We start from the raw sequence: 22566 nt of genomic DNA, 5'->3' as shown, positions 1-22566 counted from the left end.
AGAATTTGTATGCACACAGGGAAGATCCAACACACACTAGGGCAAACTGTATGGATAATGTGTTCACAAAGCTCCCTCTGCACACCTATAAGGAGCGATAAACGCATCTTAGCTCCTCACTGGGTTCACAGATCCTGAGTGCTATTTATGTACAAATGTCTTTCATTTATAAAGCACTTGCTCCACCATCAGCAGTTGGAGTTAAGGGCAGATATGCAGAGTCCTTCAACCGGCAGAGGACAGTTATCTAGTTAAGGGTTGATTTGCCATCATTGTCATGGCAACACTGAAACACTCCCGTTTGAATTTTTAATATTGGTCAAACACACACACACACACACACACGTCGGTCAGATTCACTCAGAGACACACAGGCCTGGATTCAATATGTCACAGCTGTCCTATTCTCAGGTTTTTGGTTTAAATTATAGAATTTTAAATGTAATATGTTTACATTTATTAAACCGGAGAGGCCTACTTCAAATAAATAAAATAATAATAACATTTTCTTTCACCATTACAAATAGAAAAAGGTTTGCATTTAAAAATGAAATAAAGAGCTTTAAAAAAAAAAAAAACATTCCTAAATATAGTGATTAATTTTAGGGAAAAAATTATAAAAAGGTGTAGTTTGAGTTTACCCTTTTCTTCTTTTTTCTTAACAACAGTTAAGATAAACAATACCAACAAATATTAACAACTCAACAGCTTTACCTTTTCTCTTGGTTCCCACTTCCTCTTGTTCACTGAGAGAAGTGAACTCTACCGCGTGCTGCCAGGAGTTACTACCGTAAAGACCAGCAAGATACGCAGCTTAAAATACGACTACCGTAAATGTAAAAACGTGGCGCATATAAGAATAGGATCCACAGTCAATAGTCACGCTCCTGCAGCGTGTGGTTCAAGTCTCGCGATAGTTTACCAACTACCAACTCTACTGACCTTTCTGCTCGTGGAGCTCAGACTGAAGTGTGAAATGATCCACTGGTCAAAGTGTAGCTGCCACCGAAGGAAAACAAATCCCTTTCGTGAAAATAAGTGTTTTTTGAACTTCTTCATCACTAATATGGTGCAGAGAGTAACATTTTCAGGTAGGCTGAGTGTTAAATGTAGGATAAACTTTTGGTAAAACTAAAAGAGCTAAGCTAGGCTAACGATAGCTCACACCTGCACCTTGATGACAACAACTCGCTCACTGACATCTGCAGAGAAATACAAAGGTTAGTGACGCCTCATGTTTCAACATCATTAGAAATAACAGTGAGAACAATAACATTTATTTTTGAGTTTTATTAATTACCAGTTGCTACAGTCGGGAAGACCACTTTTTCCATAACATCAAAGTGTGACTCCGTGTTTGTAATCATCTCCAACTGGTAATAATTATGACTTTATACTCAAAAATAAAATACATATGGGAAACTTGGGCCAGGTTATCTGACATGTCACTGAAAAACAAGTACATCACTGATGACAGCTGTGTTCCATGTTCCTGTGTGATGCGTCATGCTCAATACCAGATTCCTTCCTGGAACTACTGATTTTATTAAGGATTCAAATTGTGACAAATTACTGTCAAAATGTCTGCTGGGGAAAAGCCCTTTTTGGCAGCATTCACAGAAATCGGTTTTGAATAGTTTTCTAAATGGTGTGCGCTCTGTTAGTAAATGGCCATTTAAATCACCCTTGTGTGTAATATTATGATATAGTATTATATGTAGCAGTCTCTTTCCCAGACTGCTGTCTTTTGTCCGACTGAATCCAAATGATACGTTTTACCACTCACATTTCAGATTTTACAGACGTGCTGCTATTAGTGTGCGATCTCTTTGTGCTCTTGACGCCTCCTCAACCAAAACATTTTAAATGCTCAGGTTTGCCACGCTTACAGGAAGAGTCTTTATCAAGACCCCCTGCTGACATATATAGGACCCTGTGCCTCAAATCTTCTGAAAACTCTGTGTCCACGAGATGTGATTTCTTATCTTACAACATAATGTTGTATCAGTATTCACGCTATCATTGCCTAGCAGCACTATTCTCCTGAGTTAACCCCCTAACGCCAATCACACAGTGTACACGACTTCCCACATCATAACCACAAGCTCACCAGTTCCAGCTGCAGGCAGCATTAGCAGTCTACGCCCCACTTCCCCTGGTCCTCATTAATATACCTGCCAGAGATTTGAAGCCGATCGGATGAGCGGTTATGGAAACATTAAAGGACGGTAAGAGTGAGATTTCGGGAATTTATCAGGGGGAAGTGCAACTACGTGTAATGCAGATTCAGCAGTATCTGCACAAACCCATAGATCTCAACACCATTAAAATGCCTTTTCTTTACATCCAGATCCATACACGAAGGAAAGTGATAAAATAGTGAAACAGAATTTAATTGGTGCACGCCCCCATCGCACCACAATGTTTGGTTCAAACGGGGACAGTACTTTTTTGTGTGAAGTCCTGCTGATGAAGTGCAGAGGCTACAATAGTAGTAATGGCAGCATTTTAAGTTTTTCATTTTGGAAGACATTGCTGTTTTAATTGCAGGGCAGACTAAACAATTTGGAAGTTGTTGTATTTTGAATCTGTGAAACTATACTTGTGAAGGTTGGAAAGGATCTTGGGTTTAATGCTGATACACAAGAAAACTTCTTTATACATCTGATCTCACAATATCTGTTAGGACTACTAATGCAGCACATACAGATACCTGCATATTGCACTCCAGATACAGTAAGATGCCGACGTGAACACCATTAAGAAGTATTCAGAAGAAGAATGTTCCTCAGTAAAGTGTATACGTCCTCCGAGGCAGAACAATCTTACACATGATTGTCGAGTTCTTACTGTAGTAATATAAAAGAAACAAGGAAGTGGTCTGATAACTGAAATGATTTATTCATCATAAAACCTCCTAAACAATAGAGATTAAAACCGATGCAAGATATAATTTACTCTCACCCCTATGCAGTATTTCCATTTTATCTTATTTTCTTTCCCCATCCACACAGTTTTCTTACTATGCATTATTCACCATACTTTCTTCATCCGTTCCTTCGTTTATTCCTGGTCCGTATGCTCAGCACTTTCCCTGTGATTTTGTTGTGAAGATGAACGTATGCAAGAACCATCAAGGCCACACTGTAGAGTCTGCTCAGTACATTACTCACGTGTCTCAGTATCTACAGAGCACCTCGAGTGATGCTCTGCCTTGAGCCACATTGAAGGGCTGCAGCAGTGAATCAGTTGGACCAGATTCAACTCGCACGCTACCTGTCTCAGTGTAGCTCATTAGAGATGGAGAGATAAGAGCTTCTAAGATAGAGATACAGAATTAGTAGAAATAGTGGGTACCGGTATGTGGATGCTACTTTAGCTCAACACAGTTAACCTTAAGTGATCTTGCTATGTGATAAACAGTATCTTACACTACTCTAAATACAAGTGACCTATGTACACCTCTTGCATTGGCAAATGTTTAAGATAATCCTAACACAGAATAAGTTTAACCTCATTAACTAATTGTGTATGCGCTGTACTTTTATATCAGTGTAAATGTTACTGTAGTCACACACACACATAAGAATGAAACGCTGTGTTCCACTGAGTTGATCTGTGTTGGGAGATGCTGCTCAGTTTCCTGGCTGTGGCAGACAGACACGGGTGCTACGTGCTATTTATAGCACCAGGGATCTGAACCTGCTCTACAGCTGAATGCTGTGTGGAGAGAGAGGAAGGAGGGTGACATGAGGTGGAATTGGTCTTTGGAGGGGGGTGGGGGTGTCTGTAGTTCATCAGATTGAGCATTGTGGCTTCTGTGCATAAAGACTGCGTTTGTGTGTGTGCAGGGGAGAAGACAACACAACAGAGAAAGAGGAGAGGGGAGGAGGTAGAGTGAGAGAGGAGTTGATGTAATGCAGCTTCTGGCAGCCATAACGCAGGTCCTTTAGCAGCAGGTTCACAAATCCTGCAGAGCTGACTGTATTATTTAAAATGTATATCTTGGCTGATTCACCAGCATGAATATATATTTAGTAATTCCTCCTTCTCTATTTTTCATGTTGATCACATAAGTTGATACGCTTTATTCACAAACAGCTACCTAATCCATAATTATCATTTCTTATTTAATCTATGTACAACTGCATTGATGTGAAGTTGTGTTATTGTTATTGTATAGTCAGACAAACGATAGGCAGATAGATGGATAGAGGATGGAAGTGTGTGTGAATCTTCCGTGCACACATGCACATGTATTTGAAAATACACACTAAAAGAGGGAAAAATGGGTTTATGGCTTTGTACCTAAAATATGTATGAGCTGCTCTGAGATCCACCAGAGTAAATGTATCCCTCATCCACTTCTTTGCTTATTATGTATATGGGGAGTGGCTCTGCTGTAGCTCAGCAGCTCAGTGTGTGTGCCTGACAGTGTGTTTCTTAGCTTTGTGTGTGCACGGCCCTTATATACGTGTGTTGTGTATGAATGAGCCTGACCTACTCTTATCACTTTCTGTCATGTCAGACTCATTTCCTGATGCGCTTGGGTTTTTCAATCAATTTTATGTCAGTGTAAAACAGCATTGCCTGTATCTGAAGATCTCTCCCCGCTGTCTGAAGCATATATTACCGTTCCTCTTTATTGAAGTGTTTAAGTCCTTTTCTTCAACCCTGTAATCTTGTTGCATCATTTGGTTTCTGGCTTCATGTCACACCTTTCCGAAACAAAGCATCTTAATTCATTAAAAGCACGAGGATATATGTTGTGTTGGTGCACTGGGGGTCATGATCCATGTCTTAATGTTATAAGCCACTGTCATGTGCATTTCCTGCATTGTTGCCTCTGTTCATTTGTTAATTTGTTCTGGACAGGGAACCGCACAACTTGGTGGAGGGAGGCAATATGTATCATGGAGGAACCCATTCATTTTTGGTGTGGATCCGAGGGGCAAACCCAGGAATTGAATACATTCATTCAGTGTACTTAAATGGCCACATAACACAAGTATATATATTTTTGGGGATAGTTTCAACTCTCGAGTATTATAAAAAAATATCACATTTTTGGGCCCTTTGGGTTCATATTCAGCTCGTTCCACTTTAGTAAAAGAGAAACAGATTAAGAAGCATCACAGCGTTTGCAAATGATAGAACAGCAATCCAGTCACAGATTGCTAATAAGCCTCCTCTGCTGTATCTAATCAGGAGCAAGACCGTAACTGCATTATTTGGGGGGAAATAGCAGTTGAATTTCAGCAATTGCTGTGTGTTGCTTACAGAATACAGAGTAATACAATTATTCATTTTAAATATATGAGTGATGCCAACTGGTAAATCGTCATATTTGTACTAAGACATCTTCTGTGTTATTATTTGCTACTCCATTTGTATGCAAGGCACTATTTGGCCTAAATGAAGCAGTAGAACCCTGCTGTGTATGTATTAGTGATGTGACAGATACGTGTGCATCTCAAGGTCATGTGCTTTTAACTTGTGCGCTACAGCAGTAAATACACACAGTCCAATGACCCTAAACATAACATGTAATGCATCATCATAATGAGCCCATGAATATGAAACATGTGCTAATACACATCTAGACTCGCACACAGAAGCTGGTGTTCACCGTATATGAATAGGAAACATGTGCAAAGCGGGCACACACACACACACGCACACGGGCGTGCATCCATAGTTGGGTTAGGTGTGATTCAGAGTGCGTCTGTGTTGTTTCTCATTTTCAGCTGTCCAGTGTGATCACCGCTGAGTGATTTGATTCTCTCTGCGTTTCATACCCATCTAATTCATCCACAGCCTCTCATATTATCTTTGTGAATTCATGCCTCTCTTGTGTGAGCACACAAAACCCTGTGAGAACCGTTCAGACAGCCAGACAAAGGTGTTGGTGCTGGTGAAGAGACGAAGGCTGGGGATTATTATTGACCAGCCTATTATTGAATTTTACAGATTCAATATTATATTAAACAATATTAAAACAACTAATGAATTAATAAAAAAATAAAAGACGATATTAAATATATTTCATTTTGAATAATAATGTCGACGAGGCTTAGTCAATACAGGGGTCCACACACACACTCACGTTTACAGCTGTAGCTTTGTTGATCCTTGCTCAGGTTGACTGTGAGCAGTGCAAGTTGAGAGTAAACAACATGAACAACAACATGTTTACCAACAGACAACTTATTCACCTACAGACAAAGTCCCGAGAAGAGGTGTAAATAAACCAAATAACCAAATTTTACCATGCTGTAATGTTTAGTCATACATTATTTATTTGTGATGTTTACTCTAGCAGTAGCATCGTCACATAGTGCTAGAACCTCTTTTTTCTCCTTCCACTGGATAGTTTGCTAGTAAAACAGTAATATCATGTGGTAACATTTCCATTACATTGGTAATGTCCATGTCTTCAATATCGCTCCAGAGCAGATAACTGCGAGTGAGCTCTGCTGGGAAATTTAACATGACTAATGGCAGACAGCTGCAGCGCATCTCAGAGAGAGAGAGAGAGAGAGAGAGAGAGAGGGAGAGAGAGAGAGAGAGTCACACTGTTCTTTGGTGTAATCAGGCTTTGGCATATGAATGCCACAATAACATAAATATAACAAACAATGCAATGCAACATGGTAAGAAGCAGCAATTTGTCTAATTGTATTTATGTTTGATCAACAGGAGTTCTCAGTCAATTTTATTTCTGATGCATCTTTGTGAGTGTATTGATGAATGTTGTGCCAATACAGCTAATAATAGTGATGATGTCTTTACAATAATATGGATGTGGAATCCATGTCACCTCAGCAATCACAGCAGCATGAAAATGTCAAGTAAAAATGTATATGTCTTGTTACATTTACCATTTCACAGGGTTAAGTCCTAAACAGATAAAAGGTTGCAGTTTAACAAATTCACACACACAGTGGAATGTTGGAGGACAAAGCATTAAATGATTAAATCATCAAAAAAGAATGTTGCTCTGGTTTAATTAAATAGTGCCCTGTGTCTTTTTCCTTGTAGACGGTGCGGCATGGTTTCCCTTACCAGCCCACAGCCTTGGCCTTTGACCCCGTGCAGAAGATCCTGGCCATCGGAACAAGAACAGGAGGCGTACGGATGTATCCTTTACTCCTCATCTGCTCACTCCCTCCCCTCATCGAGTCTGCAGCCACACATACTGTACATTAACACATTTTTATGAGATTATTCTAAATGCATCCCTTGGCCTTTGCCCCTTTTTATTACTGCACAAGGAAACACGATCCATCATAGTTAATGTTAGTGCTAATGTTAATAATGTATGCCCAAATGTATGTACCTGGGAAATATAAATAATAGCAATAATAATAATATAAAATAGTTTTAAATCATACATTATCCCATCTGGGGTTTCATGGTTGTCTTCCTTAGGCAGGGAAGTTATTGAGTTATAAATAAACAGCGTAAAATTTTAATACATGTTCTATAAAAATGAAAATTGTATCAGGCAGACTTACAATTATCCTAACAGAAATAGTTTGTCTCCTACACAAACCTGTGGCACTGCAGTACAGTCTCCAGACAGGGCCTCCCCCTCCTCCATCCCCTTCCCTCCTCCTCCTCCACTCCTAATTCTCATCCCTCTTTCCGTCCTGTCACAAAATGATTGCTCGGCTGTCATGTCGCAGGTGCAGAACCGTCCGTCCCACAGCCCGTCCCCTGGGTCACCAGGTCACAGGGCTGGGAGAGAGGGCGTGTAAGTGCCACCCAGGTAGGACATTACTCTCTCATAAATACCGGAGATTCCCGGTGTCCCTTTAGGGAACCAGGGACTGAGGCAACAAACAATTATCAATGCCACGGCAGCTGCACTGCAGGTCCTGCTGGGGTAGTGCATGGGTAGACTGAATGATCTCTATGCCGAAACCAACAGGAAATCAGAGAGAAGGGTGACGGAGGCAGATGTTACGTTATTTGAATATTTGACAGGGAAACGCGGTGGAGAGCAGGCGGCTGAATGTTCGGGAGCAGGGTAAAAGTGCACTAATATGTTTGACGACACACGGAATAGCTGATGAAATGGGATAAGAATGTGACTTGATTACGTGATAAGCTCGTCTGAGTGTATTTATTGATATCCATCATTCCCCCTTTTTCCTCAATTATTTTCTGTTCTCTATCTATCTCTATAGCTCTCTACTGAATGCCTGACTGTAAAGCAAGGCTGATATTTCAGATGAATTGATGCCCTTGATTTTTTGAGCATTTGTATTGACATGCTGCACACACACCTTCCTCTGCTCCCGTGTGGCCCTTCAATGACTTTCTCTTTCAGGTGCATGCACTCATGTAAACCACACAAATCTATTTAGCTGTGCTCTCATTCTTCCTCATACTGCATCGCCTGCTAGAGCACTGCGTTTTTCCTCTATTTATGCTTGTATTTATTCAATTCACCTTTCTAGTGTCCTTCACTGCCTGTCATCCTTTTCTTACCCGGGCTTTTGAACATCCGCCTGTCATCTTCTGTCAAGGTCTCGGTCTCTCTTCGTTTTCTTTTTTCCGCTGTGGCTTTTCGGTTGCTGTTCTCCTGGCCATGTCACTGTCTTTGCAGCTGTATTAGCACTGAACATAGTTGGAGCCGTTGCAGGAATTTCCTCATGCTCTATTTCTAGTTCATAAGCCGTGGACTAGCAAGTCTTGCCTTTTGCTTTCCTTCTCAATTGCTGCAAGCGCCGCCTTTCACGGATATTTCATCCGGATTTTTTTTTTTTCCTCACCTAGTCTCTCCAGGGTGGAGCAGGGTGTAAAAACAAGCAATTTAAAGTTAGAACCTTGTCTCCCTCCCTGTTTGTCTACCGTCCCCGAGCCGATACCTGAGCCGCTGTGGTAACACATCATTATTTGTCAGGAAAATATATATATTTTGCCCCCTGTAATCTGTTTTCATCTCCCAGGGCTTAAAGTGAAACATGTGGATGACACTTCTGATCGATTGTGTGGGACGGCCGTTACGTGGGCTCCCTGTGGGTCGCGCTGCTTTCCAGCTTGTGGTGTGTAGTTAAGCGGGACATGTGTGTCAATACAGGCAGAGGAGTGATCGATATATCTGAGTTTGCAGTGGAGTCCTGTCGCTGTTGTCAGAAAATGTTTCATTCCCTACATGTAGCGAACAAGATTCTCATCTACAAACCAGCAGTTCAGCCGTCAGGGGCAGTTAATAGACAGCCCTCCTGAGCTTCAGCTGTCATAGCATTGTCTCGAAGGAAAATGGTGATTACGTATATGATCAGAAAAATAAATTCACATATATATAATTTGCCAACACAAAGTTTCAATACATAACAAGGCCATCATCTTTGGTTGAAACGGCAGCAGTGAGTCTTTCGATTTTCCCATCAGATCTCTCTGTACCTGTCTCCCCTCCCTCTACGCAGTCTGTTCCTGGTACAAATTAGCAAGAAGTCATAAAATCCCTTTGTGTTAATCTACCTTAGTCTTGTTTGTAGTAGGTCATACCCTCAGTTAAGGGGCCTTTTGCGTTCCCTCATTGATGAATCACTTCATTTAAGCTGCATCTCATGCTTCTGCAGTGGGAGGAACCTCAACCCCTCATAGTCATCAAGAAACACTTACAGTACATTAGCTTTCTGACTGTTGCGGCAATTGCTTTGTTCCTGATGTCCCACCATGAACAGCTGAGGCATTCTCAGAAGGACTGGTGCTGCTCTGTTGAATGGTGCATAGTGACAATGTCATCAGGGTGGTGCAGTGGCTTGGCAATGAGGATCTCTGCAGTGGATTCCGAGGACACTCCTCCCTCTGGCTGGGACGAGATGACCAAGATATGCTGAGATTTAGGAGAGAGAGAGCACGTAGAACAGAGAGAGAGTGTGCATCCATGTGTGCCATCTACCTGTGTCAATATTGTCAATCATCTCTGTACAAAAATGTGTTTATGTCTGTTATTGGTTTGTGTGTCGCTGCAGTGAAAGTAGTAATAGAATTGTCCAGAGACTGATGGAAAGTTACTTCTCATAGCAACGGAACAAGAGTGAGTGATGGAAAGAGAAATGGGAAAATAGTGATAGGAAGGAGGAAGAGGACCGAAAGAGTCTTCCTGTAAAATTGTTTATAGCAAATGCATTTAACATTAATGACTGTGTATTTCTTGGTTTTTGGAGGGGAAAGCAGGCCTACAATTCAAAAGTATATTTTACCAACTTGTAGTGGTATTGTATTATCCATGATATTTTTTTAATATTTAGTTATTCAAGGGTTTCATTCACTCATGTTTTGATCATTTTGATCTGATTCATAATAGGGTGCAAGAGCAGAAAAACGCCAGTTTAACTCATGCCCACGACGAGACAACAATTACAGCTGAACATACAACAAGAAAAGAAACAAAACACATAACCCTCCATAAAATCATTACATACATCTGTACATGTAAAATACAGAATAAATACAAAATTAAATACAGTAATAAATATAGTACAAATATAGTAGGATGTCTGGTGCTTGAAAATACACTAAAATAGAAATGATTAAGCTTCACTGCCATTCGACTATAACAACTGTGCAGACTGTCAGTTCGTTTTTTTGTTGACCTTAAACATACATACATACACATACATAATAAAATACATGTCTTATATTTGATGCATATCCATAATGTCTCATGATGTGAAATAGACCTCACTTAAACTGATCTTGCACGTTGTCACCCATCAACTCAAGGCCCCGTCGAGCCTTAAGCCTGGCAGACATTTAAACGACAGTGCTGAGAATTTGAGATAAGTTAGCTAACCCTCCTCAGATTACCGCTGGGTGAAGAGATGACTGCAGCTTTTACTTTCAGGGATACATTTTCTCCTCACCACAGCCGAGTGACCGGCAGCAAGCAATTAGCAAACCTAATCTGGCCAATGGAGCATGAGCAGGCAATGGGTGGAGGCGACTGTGTAAACACAGAGCAACTGTTAGTGCATTATCAATCACAGTCTTACTGCCTGTGTGTGTGTGTGTGTGTGTGTGTGTGTGTGTGTGTGACAGGGCAGCTTTGCAGTGCCAGTGGAACAAACTGTAACATCAGATAGTCATCAATTAGGCCTTCATTGTTGTCACACTGTGTCACTGTCTTTGCTGACTGTGTGAGTGGGCCTGCAAACATAATGAGTCTTCCATCAGTCGCTCAGCTCCTGCAGGAGGCCGCCGGTGCCTCAATCAAGAGGCTCCTCAGATTAAGTGTGGGGAGCCCACACCAGGCTCTATTTCCATAATTCCCACCACCATTGTTGCTGTAAAATCTCCAAACTTGAGCTCATTATCAACACCCCCGCTTCCATTGATATGAGTAGAAGCATACAATCACAAGGAGACATGTACAGTCCTGCCCAGTGATTCGGTCTTGATTGGATTACTCAGAACAGGATTTACAGCCCTCTGTTTGTGAACTAAGAGCAGAGGCAGTTTGGACTGGCGTCGGAAGTGAGCAGGCGAAAGTGCTGCTTTAGTCGCAGGACAGAAAAGAGATGAAGCAGCAATATTAAGCTCTTCGTAGCCACACCTCACTCATCCTTAGTTTACCTTTACAGGGTTCACATTCATTGAATTAATGGGTCTCTACCCTGCAGTTCACCTCAGGATTAAAGAAAACGCAGTGTGTGTGTGTGTGTAGAAGGTAATTTGAATTAGAAAGAAGCGCAGAAAATGAATTTTCCTTTAATCAGTGCTTTATGGAGAAAATTAGGACTGCAACTCGAGCATTATATGAAAAAATGATTAGGTAAATACTGATTGCTTTAATTAGAAATGACGAATGTCCATGACATGTTCCTTAAAACCTTGACAACATCTTCCCCTGAAAATATTTTGTATATACCATAGTGATTTAAATGATTGGGAAAAAATCTAAAGGTGCATATTTTTACAATTGAGATCCAAGAACAACTAAATTGACTTGAGACAACGTTGATAATTCATTTCCCGACTGAAAAGTTTGATTCTTGATTCTTGATTCTTAATGTAGTTTCTTTTTCTCAGGCATGCTAAAGTTAATCTGAACGTGATCTTAGTGTCCCTCACCTGCTCAGTTCAACAAAGTTTCAAACCAGATTATGTAACAACCTTTTTAACCTGCTCATATAATTTTCTTCCATGTTGGGTCCTCTCCTCTACATCCTGGTTTATTCCTTTACAGTACATCCTACCACCAAGATCACTTAAAACCTCTTCTTTTAAGCTCTTCTTAATATGAATGTAGTAGCAGATAATATACATATCTTCTGCTGATAAGTAGCATGTCCTCTTAACTTGTTTTTACTAATGGCCTGGATCCACAAGCTGGTTACCCTCGTGTTTTAGAGGTCTCAGTTTGCCTTTTGGCCTCACCCTCTTTTAATTAGTTGCCATGCTTCCTCGGGGCTCCATTAACACTGGTATTTTTGGTTTGGGTGGAAAACTACTTATTTCCCTCCAGCTATATAATAATCTCATTTATAGCACTGTGCCATTTAGAGGGGGACAGGGAAGCAACAAGGCCCCATGATGCATTGCAGTTTTTTGGTGTCTGTCGGTCATTTGACGCTTTGCCTGTAAAGTCCTGGCTGTAAAAAAGGTTGTGGGCAAAATGAAAGTATCTGTTTGATTTGATCCTGTTCTCCATCTTTGTCTCGTTGTCTCCGTTCTAACTCGTCTTGGATTAGTCGATTTTTCCATTTTCTGTCCGTCCTCCTATTTTTTCCCCCATTACTTTCTTGTTTTCTTCACGTTCTCACTTTCCTTTTCTATTTCCTCTTCTTCCGTGAGACTGTTAACCCACCAATCTTTTCTGCTTTGCATTCTATGTGCCTCACTGCCAAAGGAATGTACTTCCCTCCTCTACAGCCGTGGACACTTCCCATGGGTCATCTAAGGATATGGCTTCATGTTACGTTAAGCAGTGTGCTCTATTACTTCATATATACATGTGAAAAAAAATCAATATGGTCTCCCGTAATTTGTGATTGTTTTTCTGAAAGTAATTGCTACAAATCAATGAGAACAGCCAGGTCACATACTGACTCGTGTGCTGCTGCCTTCTTTGCGCTGGTTCTGCTTTACCGAACGGTGCGAAGGGTTTTCTTTTATTTACTCTTCGCTTCTGTCTTCAATTCAAGAAACGAAAACATTCACTTTGATTGTGCTTGAATGTGACCACTCTGTTGCTGCTGGTTTTTGCCGAAACACAATCCCTTTTGGCACATAGAGCTAAATGCACTGCACAAACTGGTAAATTCTCGCCCTCATAGTATTTTAATTTCAGTGTAAAAGCATCTCTGTCAAAATATTACACAAAGCAGTTGAATAGGGAGGGGAGGAGGATTCTTCCGTCAGTGTCTTACTGAATGTTTTAAATAGTTTCAGTTGAGCTTGATTGCGTTAATGTCGTGTGTAGCCGGTGAATTGTTAAAGAGCAGCTGGAAGAGGAGAAGCCCAGTCGTCTTCTTCTGTGTTCTCGTGAAAATTAGGATACCGGGTGTAGTGAAATAAGCAGAAAAGTACTGAATGTACAGTGATATTGTATTGCACTGTGTTCCAAGTGATACAGTTGAATCCACACCTCTTTATAACTCTGTTATTGTTTTCATCATTGGCTATCATTGAGCTATAGTTGTACCTAATAAACTGACAGATTTGTGTTTATTTGCACACACATATATAGATAGTCAGACCTTTGTCTCCAAATTTCCTGCTCTCATGCTCAAAACTGTTGTCTGTGCTTTTACATTCTCCTCTTCTTCATCCTCATCCTCCTCTTCCTCCTTGTTTTCTTTGCTCGCTGGTCCTTCGTCCACTCTGATGGGGATGGCGAGGTGGACGAGTAATGAAAGGTCAGCTGACTATTAATAGAAGCGCTGGGAATAGTCCAGGAAATGCCAGTGGTTTACATTCACAGTCCATCCACTACTAAATGATACAGTGCACAATGTATAACCACTGAACAGGAGCCTTTCTCAGTTCAACTAGAGTTGTAAAGCAAAGATTGGTGAACGTACCCTTACACCAATTATACATGAAGCATCATAGGAGAGCAAAACTATTTCAGAATACAGAACCTACTCTCTGAACATGAGAGCTGATTCAAATCTCTTCCACTGCACAAATCCAGCTGTTTGTTTGTAGACTCTGACTCAGTAGTCTTGTGAAGTACTTTAGGTTTATGGAAATGTGCATATACATGTATATATATATATATATATTTAAGCAGCTTCGTTAAAACACAATACGAGAAAGTTGTCATAATTCTTTCTTTTTTTTGCTCTCTAGAAAATGGGTGTTGTCTTGGTGGGGAGCTGGAAGCCTGACCTTTGATTTTATCTGATGTGTTAAGACTGCTCGCTAACCTTTACCGCAAAAAGGTCGCTGAGAGCTTCTGTGATTATTTTACCGTGAGATCATTGACACTGAAAAGTCACAAGTCAAAGGGAGTTTGGCAGAAAGCAAACTGCTGGAGAGAAACTGGCCTGAAGTTTCCTTTTTCCTTCAATGTGTTTTTTAAACAAAGATTTTGGCACCACACCAAAAAACGGCCCACTTTGACGTTTAGATATGAGGACTTGTTGGGTAAATAAAATAGTATTCTGTATTCGAGGAAAGGGGCCGTGTCGCTGAGATGTGTTACTCATCAGCCCTGTGGCTCATCAGGCTGTAACAGATACAACTAAACAGCTCAGGTCTTACTGATGTTTTGTGGAGAAATATCCTACTAGCGACTCTGACATCAGAAGCATCCCGTCGACTGCACTGCGCTGTACCCTCCAGCTGAGAGGACTGGGAAATGGAAGCGGAAGGAAATGTAAAAAGAGTCCTGTATGCCTCAGCACGCCTGCCTACGTTTATATGTGCACATGTCCATGCATACATCTGAGCCATCAATATCCCACAATACAAGGTGGATACCTCCAGTGGGTGGAGAGCGCAAGGTGCCGAAAGAGAGAAAGAATGAAATGAATGTACCTAAAAAAGGTGAGAGTCTATTTTCACGCGGTCAAAGTGCAGCGTAAGGTGTAACAGAAAGCAGGGCTCTGTGCTGGAAAGGTATTTTCGCAGGAGCTGTACTGTAAGTCATTCCCCTTTCAGCTGAATAACGACAGGTCTGTGATCTATCTGCACTCGATGATTGGAGTGTAACGCTTTGTCGACCGCAGTCATGCACGCCAGATGCACTGGCTAAACCTGTGCGACCCACCATAAGACTGTTGGAAAATAACCACACATTCATCGCCCTCTTGTTTCCACCCAATTCTACACCGTTTCTCATCCAGTGTGAACCAAGTGAAAGATTGGAGATGGCTGGATTGGAAACAATTTCCCATTTCCAGGAAGGATTGTGTAAATTTCCCATGAAACCGTCCTTTACGACCAATCCTCTCCTGCTGTTTTCATCCAAAAGCAATGGATTACTCCAGACATCAACATTAAAAGAGGCTGCTGGTGTCACACCTACGATGTATGATAATAGAATATTTTCCCACCGCGAGGACTGGATATACTTAAAAGGAACTACTTCACTACTTTGCGTGTTATTCAACTACGTATATAATGTGAACAAATATGCTCAAAGGCAATGACAAATGGTGATTGTTATATAGGGATGAAATGAACACAATCTTCAACTGTCTTCTGCCCTCTTCACTGTAACATTCACAGTACGTTTTAGTGAGAAGTATGCGAATAAAGCCACGATCTGGCTGGATGGCCCTCATGCCGTTATCATTGCAAACCCGTTAAAAAAGAAAATTCTGTAAATGCAATTAGCTGTGCCGCCATTGCAGTGGTGCGTGTTCTCTGTACGTCTTTAATTAGATCAGATTACATGTCTCTTTGAATTAAATGTCTAGGCTTGTTGGGACTTGTGTTTACGCCACGTGACAGCGAAGAGGTGCGCGTGTGCATGCACAGTCTCATCTCGGCAGCGGCAGTGGAAGTGAGAGAGCAAATTATCGGGGGGGGGGGGTACAGAGAGAGGAGACAAAGAGTGGCTCCGTATTCTTATCTCAAAACCCAGTGATGTCACGTGGGGAACCGTGTGCATTGCAACACAGAGGGAAATTGGAGCGTTAGATCTGTGTCTGGAATTGAAAAGTCAAGAAGTATTAAGAACGATAATGAGGTATAGCTTTTCACGGACTCCTCTCCCTTTTAAGTCGTGTGAATTTAAGGAGATTGCCATGCTACTCCTGTAAGTGATGCAAACGTAGAGTCATCCATGTGTGTGTTCCACATCCTACACACACACTTATCTATAACTCACACAAAATGTATAACGTTTACATTTTAAGGCCAAACTATTAAGGCTTCAGAATGAAATGTTTCATGCTTTTAAATGTGCTCTACTCGCCTTTTCTTTTGAGCAAGATTTCTCCAAATATGATTGGCTGCAGAATTACAATAAACTGATGTCCTGTTGGAGTTGCCAATTCACATACACATAGACAAGTGCAACTCCTGTCTTGTTTATTTCATCACATATCATGTATGCTTTCTATTCTGATGAGAGATAGATGCATAGATGGATGGATAGACAGTGACAGAAATTCTCTTTTTGACAGGGCTCAACAATACACATACAATACACATCACATATTTAAAAACAAAGCTCAACAATGTACACAATTAACATTTAAAACAAGTAGCACACATGAGAAGGGACTTGTTAAAAACAGCTTGAATTGCAGTGTCTATTTAGAATTGTTGAGGGTGGTTATTGCAGAGGTAAGGGAGGATTTGTAGTCAATGTTTTTTTCTCGCAGATCGACTTGGAACTTGAAGGGAGGCTGGAGAGGGTGAGATGATTCTTCATTGATCAGGGTGGCTTTGTGGATCACTACCCGTGTGTACAGTTCAGATAGGGGAGTCTGGGGCGAACCAATTGTATAAATTAAACCACAAACTAACATTAAATTAATTAATATATTAGTAAGTCAATCCTGACTATGCTCGCTCACTTTTCTCTCTCTTGCGTTGACAGACGGACACACACACACACCCTGATTCAGTAAACGCGGTTTAAACATTAACATCCAACATAGATTTCACCACATAATGTTCAATACCTCTTTGAAATTAGTAAAATCTTTCTTCGTAGCTGAAGAGCATTAATTATCTTATTCATCCCCTTTCCACTCTGCTCTCTCCCTCTCCCTCTCTCTCTCTCTCTGACTCTCACAGAGACAAGCAGAATCACACAAACAGTGTCACTGGACACTCAGTAAACTCAGCCTGGGTAACAATAACATCATTTGGTGTTCACCAACACAAATGTCATGTTTATTTGCAGACAGAGCGGTGAAGTGAGACCCGATCACAAGTGGTCTTGTTGGTCATGACGAAATGGACCCAAACCATCCCAGCAAAATAGTAAAACACTTTTTGAGTGTATATTTAAAAGGGACTCTTTTTATTCCACATCTCTTGTGACCAGTCCCTGTGTTTCTTGCACTTCTGAACTCTTAAGTGTGGATTCATCTTTGTACTGATTGGTCCATCACTGCAGCCCAACGATACCGACCCTCCCTGTGTAACTGATGATAGACTGTTTAATATTTGGCATCTTCAGTCAGCTGAGGAAGAGTTGCTCCTTAAATGTGAGCATCACAATCTTCCAATGTGACCTGTCATCCATTATGTATGACCCTATTTATTGAGACCTTTCCCGTAGAGCTGTACACAGATTTTGTTTCTTTCTGAAACAAAAGCCTCATTGTTCCTTTTGAAACACCAGCTGATTGAACGTCTTGCTGACTGAAGCCCCTGCCAACAGTGAACCCTCTTTCAAAGTCACTCAGATCTCGTCCTTCTTGCTGATACGAATTCTGCCTGCTCAGCGTTTTTCTACTGTCAACAACACAGAGCCTGATTGGATGTTTATTGCTAAATTGCAGTATGGAGTGCACCTGTGTCGAAGTATCTGCATTAGATACCTTCACACACTCATTTATTCACGTTTTTTCCTTTTTTTCTCCTTCTGCCACCACCATAGAGATACTGAGTTCCAACAATCCCTGAGCTTTTAAATTGTGTTTTTATTAAGCAGGAAATTCTCCATATACTAAAAAGGACATCAATTATTCATGCGTCATGCTGGTTTTATGCTTATTCTGTTGCAGTCTATGATTATCACCCTATGTATGAATGTACTCACTCTGCTACCGAGCACAAGGAGTTCTACCTTCTATTGTTTACTCTACATAATGCATCGTTATACTTTCTAATGACTTGTTCATGTACACGTTACTTTTTCTGACTTGTCCTGAATGCACCATTAAACCACTGAGTGCTGCAGGATTGATTGCAGGATGCCGTGGACCTTCAGTCTTATTTAAAAAGCAGGATGCAATCATCAGCACCCATTAAATGTGTTTGGCCTTGTTGGTCTGTCGTAACTTATTAGCGCTTGTACCTGTTACAGGTACATCCATATGCATACCGAAGGAAATTTGGCTAGCATTCACAATAAGTGGTAAGTCTCACATTCAATATTTCTGTAATTTCACCATGAAATTAACGCATACGGTTTTACTTTCAGAAGCTGGTTGTTTTAAACTAGAAGGTTATTTATTTATCACTTGTATATGCAGTTCTGCTGATACTAGACTTATATTGCTGCACAAAGCAGTAGGTGGTCTTGCATAACAACAGAAATTACTGTTTTAATTTGTTTTCATTTGGGCTTCCTTTTTAATACAGTCGTAATAAGACAACTCAAATAATGATGAGCAAAAAGAGTTCCGAGCTCTTGTAATGGATGGTGAATGGCAGAGTGATGGTTCCAGCAGGCAAAGGTGGAGGGCAAAGGTAAACATGGGATGAGCTGAGTGGGGAGTGAAGGCTGGGTCAAAGGGCAGCTGGCCGAGCAGAGAATGAAGGCAAACTAGCTGACAGGTGAGATAGGGGATTGAGGGAAGCTGGAGGCCGTGTGTGGTGAGCTGGCTGAGCGGTGAGTGTCGTGGGTGGACAGTCGAGCAGACAAACACGTACGCAAGGGATGATCCTAAGGCACAGAGAAACATAGTTAGTTCAAGGTAAATACACAAAGTGTAAATCGTGAATACATTTCTGCAAGCAGCCGGTATTGCTTGAGTAGATGGAGAGCTTGGCAGATTAAACTGATCATGGGTCGTAATAGTGGACTGTGGACTGTGATGGTGGATCCTGATCGTGGATGGTGGTGATGGATTGTGATCATTGCCGGCTGATCTTGGACTATGATACGACAAGATTTCTTAGAATATTCCTTCTCACCTATTCCACTATTACTGGCAAAGACTCTTATATTTCAATTATCATTGCACCCTTACTCTTGTTGAGGGTTAAGCACAGAGGATGCCACTTCCTAATGAGCCCTATGAGACAAATACAATTTGATTGATTGATTGATAGTAAGCTTATGAGTAGATTCATAGCCGCTGTGCTGGTAGATTGACAGTCGGGAAGCCAGTTTGAGTTACACGCCCACAACCCATTGAAACATAAATATACATAGACAGAGAGAGACAGAGAAAAAGGAAAAACACGATGAAAGAACTGGACTTACAGCACACATACATACACCACATAGTCGTTAACAAGCACATGTCGAACCAGACTGCTCTTTCAACAGGGGTGTGAAAAGTAAGGCACGGCAATTGAACAGGTCAGTGACCTCCCTGTAAAGTGTGAAGCACATAGTGTATGTGGAGGTTGATAGAGAGTTTTTTACCAAAACGTTGATGGGTGTCTCCACCTCTGCATTTATTACCCGATCAGCCACAGGGGACAGCGCTGAGCTCCATTGTCCCAGATAATCCAACTGCCACCGGGTGCCTCCACTTTACAAAGCATTATCCACTAAGAGAACCTTCTATCAAGCTTCACAATCATGCAGGAGACATGTTCAGTGCCGTGTGAGAGGGTTGAACGGCCATGAAGTACTTCACCAATGACTTTGTGATGTTGCCATGGCTACACTGTCTCACGTGGACAGTCCAGATATGCTTGTCCATCTGTTTCACATGTCACATAAAAGAGGAAATCAAACGCACAAGGTATTTGCTTGATTTAACAGCTAATATTATAACGCCTTACATGTGCAAACCTCGCTAACCCTCACAAATCATTGGTTTTAGTGGAGTAGAGTCCTTTGTTATTTATTTTTTAACGACACATTCACTCAGAACGTATTACACTGTTGCTTGTCAATGCCTTAGTGGAGATAATGCAAAACATGTGTCCCTGGTGAGCACAGAAAAAAGATGTATCGTGACCGTCATCAGTGTCATAAGTTGAAACAGTGCAGCAAAGCCCATCACATCTCATCAATTCATCCCGTCTGTCACCAGAACAGTAGACCCTGGCCAAAGGGCTCTGCCGAAGCCAGCTGCCTCCCTTTTTTAATTTGATTCCTCACATCGTCGCCCGGGACGAGTGCACTCAGCCATCGAGCTGTCCAGCAGTTCTTTGTCTAGACGTCTGCTTGTGAAGACAAAGGGACTTTTGTTGTTGCATTTTTCATGTTTTCCTTATCCTTCTTTGTTTTTGTGGTATATGGCCAAAATTGACTGCAGGTGCTAGAGAAGGATGCAGCTCTCTCTTACTCACCTTTTGTGAGACTCGTGAGAGAAACGGAGAGATGAGAAATCCTGCAGAAGTGAGGGGGAGTGAAGGCCATCATTGGAGGAGGCAGCGGAAGCTACAGCTGACAAATTATGCACATATTAAATAAATTCATTTGAAAAGTGAATGAAGACTGTCAAGGACATAGTCTGTAGTTTCAAGTCCTAACTTTCTGATAGACAAGTAAATACATTGTTTTCCTCCACTTTCCACAGGATATGGTGGGTGGCTTTGAAACTTGCCAGATATAATCAGAAAACAACATCTGTGCAACCTGTTTCATACGATTTGGTTTTGACACAGAAGTATTGCATTTTTATTATTACATTATTTGAAAGCTCCAGTAAAATTTTTGCTGGAGAATCTTTACCTTCTGTAATGTGACTATTTGCTAGTCAAATAGATTAGCACATAGAGTCGGTGGAGCATCAATTTGAGGGGTTTTAATCAAATTGCTCGATGATTTGATCTTTGAAATGTGGCTTTGTCTCAGGGAACATACGGCCTCTGGAGAACCTCTGTGATTTGGTGTAGGACTCCTCCCACAATTCTCTTTTGGCCTACACCTACACCTCCACACCTGCGCTGTTGGGGCTGTGGGCGGAGGTGGTGTGGGAGAAGTAAATACATTTAACCATGCTCCTTGGGAAAGGTAAAGTTTTTGCTCACTGACAAACAAACAAACATCAATGATAAACAACCAAACAAGGTCAACTGTGTTTTTTATGTTGATTTGCCGATACTGACTAAATTGATCTGATTTAATTGAGATTAATACAACCATAAACGCTATTATAGATAATGGCACATATAAAGAAAAAACATATATAATCACATATAGAACTTGGTTAGGTTAATTGTCTTTTCTACTACCAGTGTATGTGCTGCCTTTTGAAGATGGTGATTTTTATAACGTACGCATATAACAGCCCCTCTTTCCTTGCCGGTCATGCCTCAGAGCAGAGTGTAGATAGGCAAGAACAAATGCCAATTGCTGCTATTTCCGCTGGCTTTCTTGTCTCATGCTTGGGCCGATAGGGGGCTCTTTTATCTGCTCTTTTGGCCCCTGAAAGATGAGGCGGAATGATAAAAAGGCCAGACCTGGGAGAAACAAATTCCCAGAGACAGATAAGAGGATAGACTGCAGGATCAGGCTGTGAGTGAGCGAGATGCAGAAAAGAGACAGAGGGGGATTTAACGGGGAAGCAAGATAGCAAAACAAAGGTGTGGTTGGTGCAACCGGAGTTGGGCGAGCAGCAGAGGACCTGTAATTCAGAGTGAATTCCCTTTAAAGGGAAATTGTCTGCTACTGTGTTGTTAAGGGATTCGATTGGACTTGATATATCCGCGAGCATGAACACAATGCAATACATTGATCCACTTTGTCTTATCCCTCCATTCCTCTCACTCTCTTCCATTTAAATACGATATTTAGTCTCTTGTTCTAAACATTTGTAGTGTCTGGGGTGCATGAGTCAAAGTCACAGCAGCAATCTCTTATTTGTGTATGTGTAGCCATGCATCCAAACATGACGTGTGCGTGTGTGTGTGTGTGTTTGAAAAGTCGGGAAAGGTTGAAAGAAGTTGTGTAAGCTCTTTAGAAAAGGATGCTCACCTCCAAGAATAAGCCAGCAATTGTTGTGGCTGTATATGTGTACGTGTGTGGAACCAAGGGTGAACACAGGGACACCTGCACAGAAAGGAGGAGAGAAAGAGGTCGGATCGAGCGATAGGTTCTCTGCAGCGTCGCAGAGTTGGGCTGATTTATCTTCCCACATTGTGACTCACCATTTGTCACCCATACAGTTTACACTTCAAAGCAGCTCCTAAAAGATACAGATAAAGAGATAGAGACAATGGGGGGGAGAGGAATAGGGGAGGACAAAGCGAGAAGAGGGAATCAGACTTTGGATTTCACAGGATAAT

At 41.3% G+C, this 22566-nt stretch overlaps 1 protein-coding gene across 4 annotated transcripts in view; it reads left to right on the top strand.

Annotated features, from left to right (window-relative positions):
• Positions 1–22566, top strand: part of stxbp5l (syntaxin binding protein 5L) — a 111493-nt gene that overhangs the window by 13441 nt on the left and 75486 nt on the right. For all 4 annotated transcript variants that reach the window (XM_062402089.1, XM_062402090.1, XM_062402088.1 and 1 more), the window contains exon 2: positions 7042–7139. In XM_062402089.1, the coding sequence (XP_062258073.1) occupies positions 7042–7139 (98 nt within the window). The remainder of the gene's footprint in view (positions 1–7041; positions 7140–22566) is intronic.

This window comes from Platichthys flesus, chromosome 13 (genome assembly GCF_949316205.1).
Source record: "Platichthys flesus chromosome 13, fPlaFle2.1, whole genome shotgun sequence".
Taxonomy (NCBI): Eukaryota; Metazoa; Chordata; class Actinopteri; order Pleuronectiformes; family Pleuronectidae; genus Platichthys; species Platichthys flesus.
This window is presented reverse-complemented; position numbering and strand designations above follow the sequence as displayed.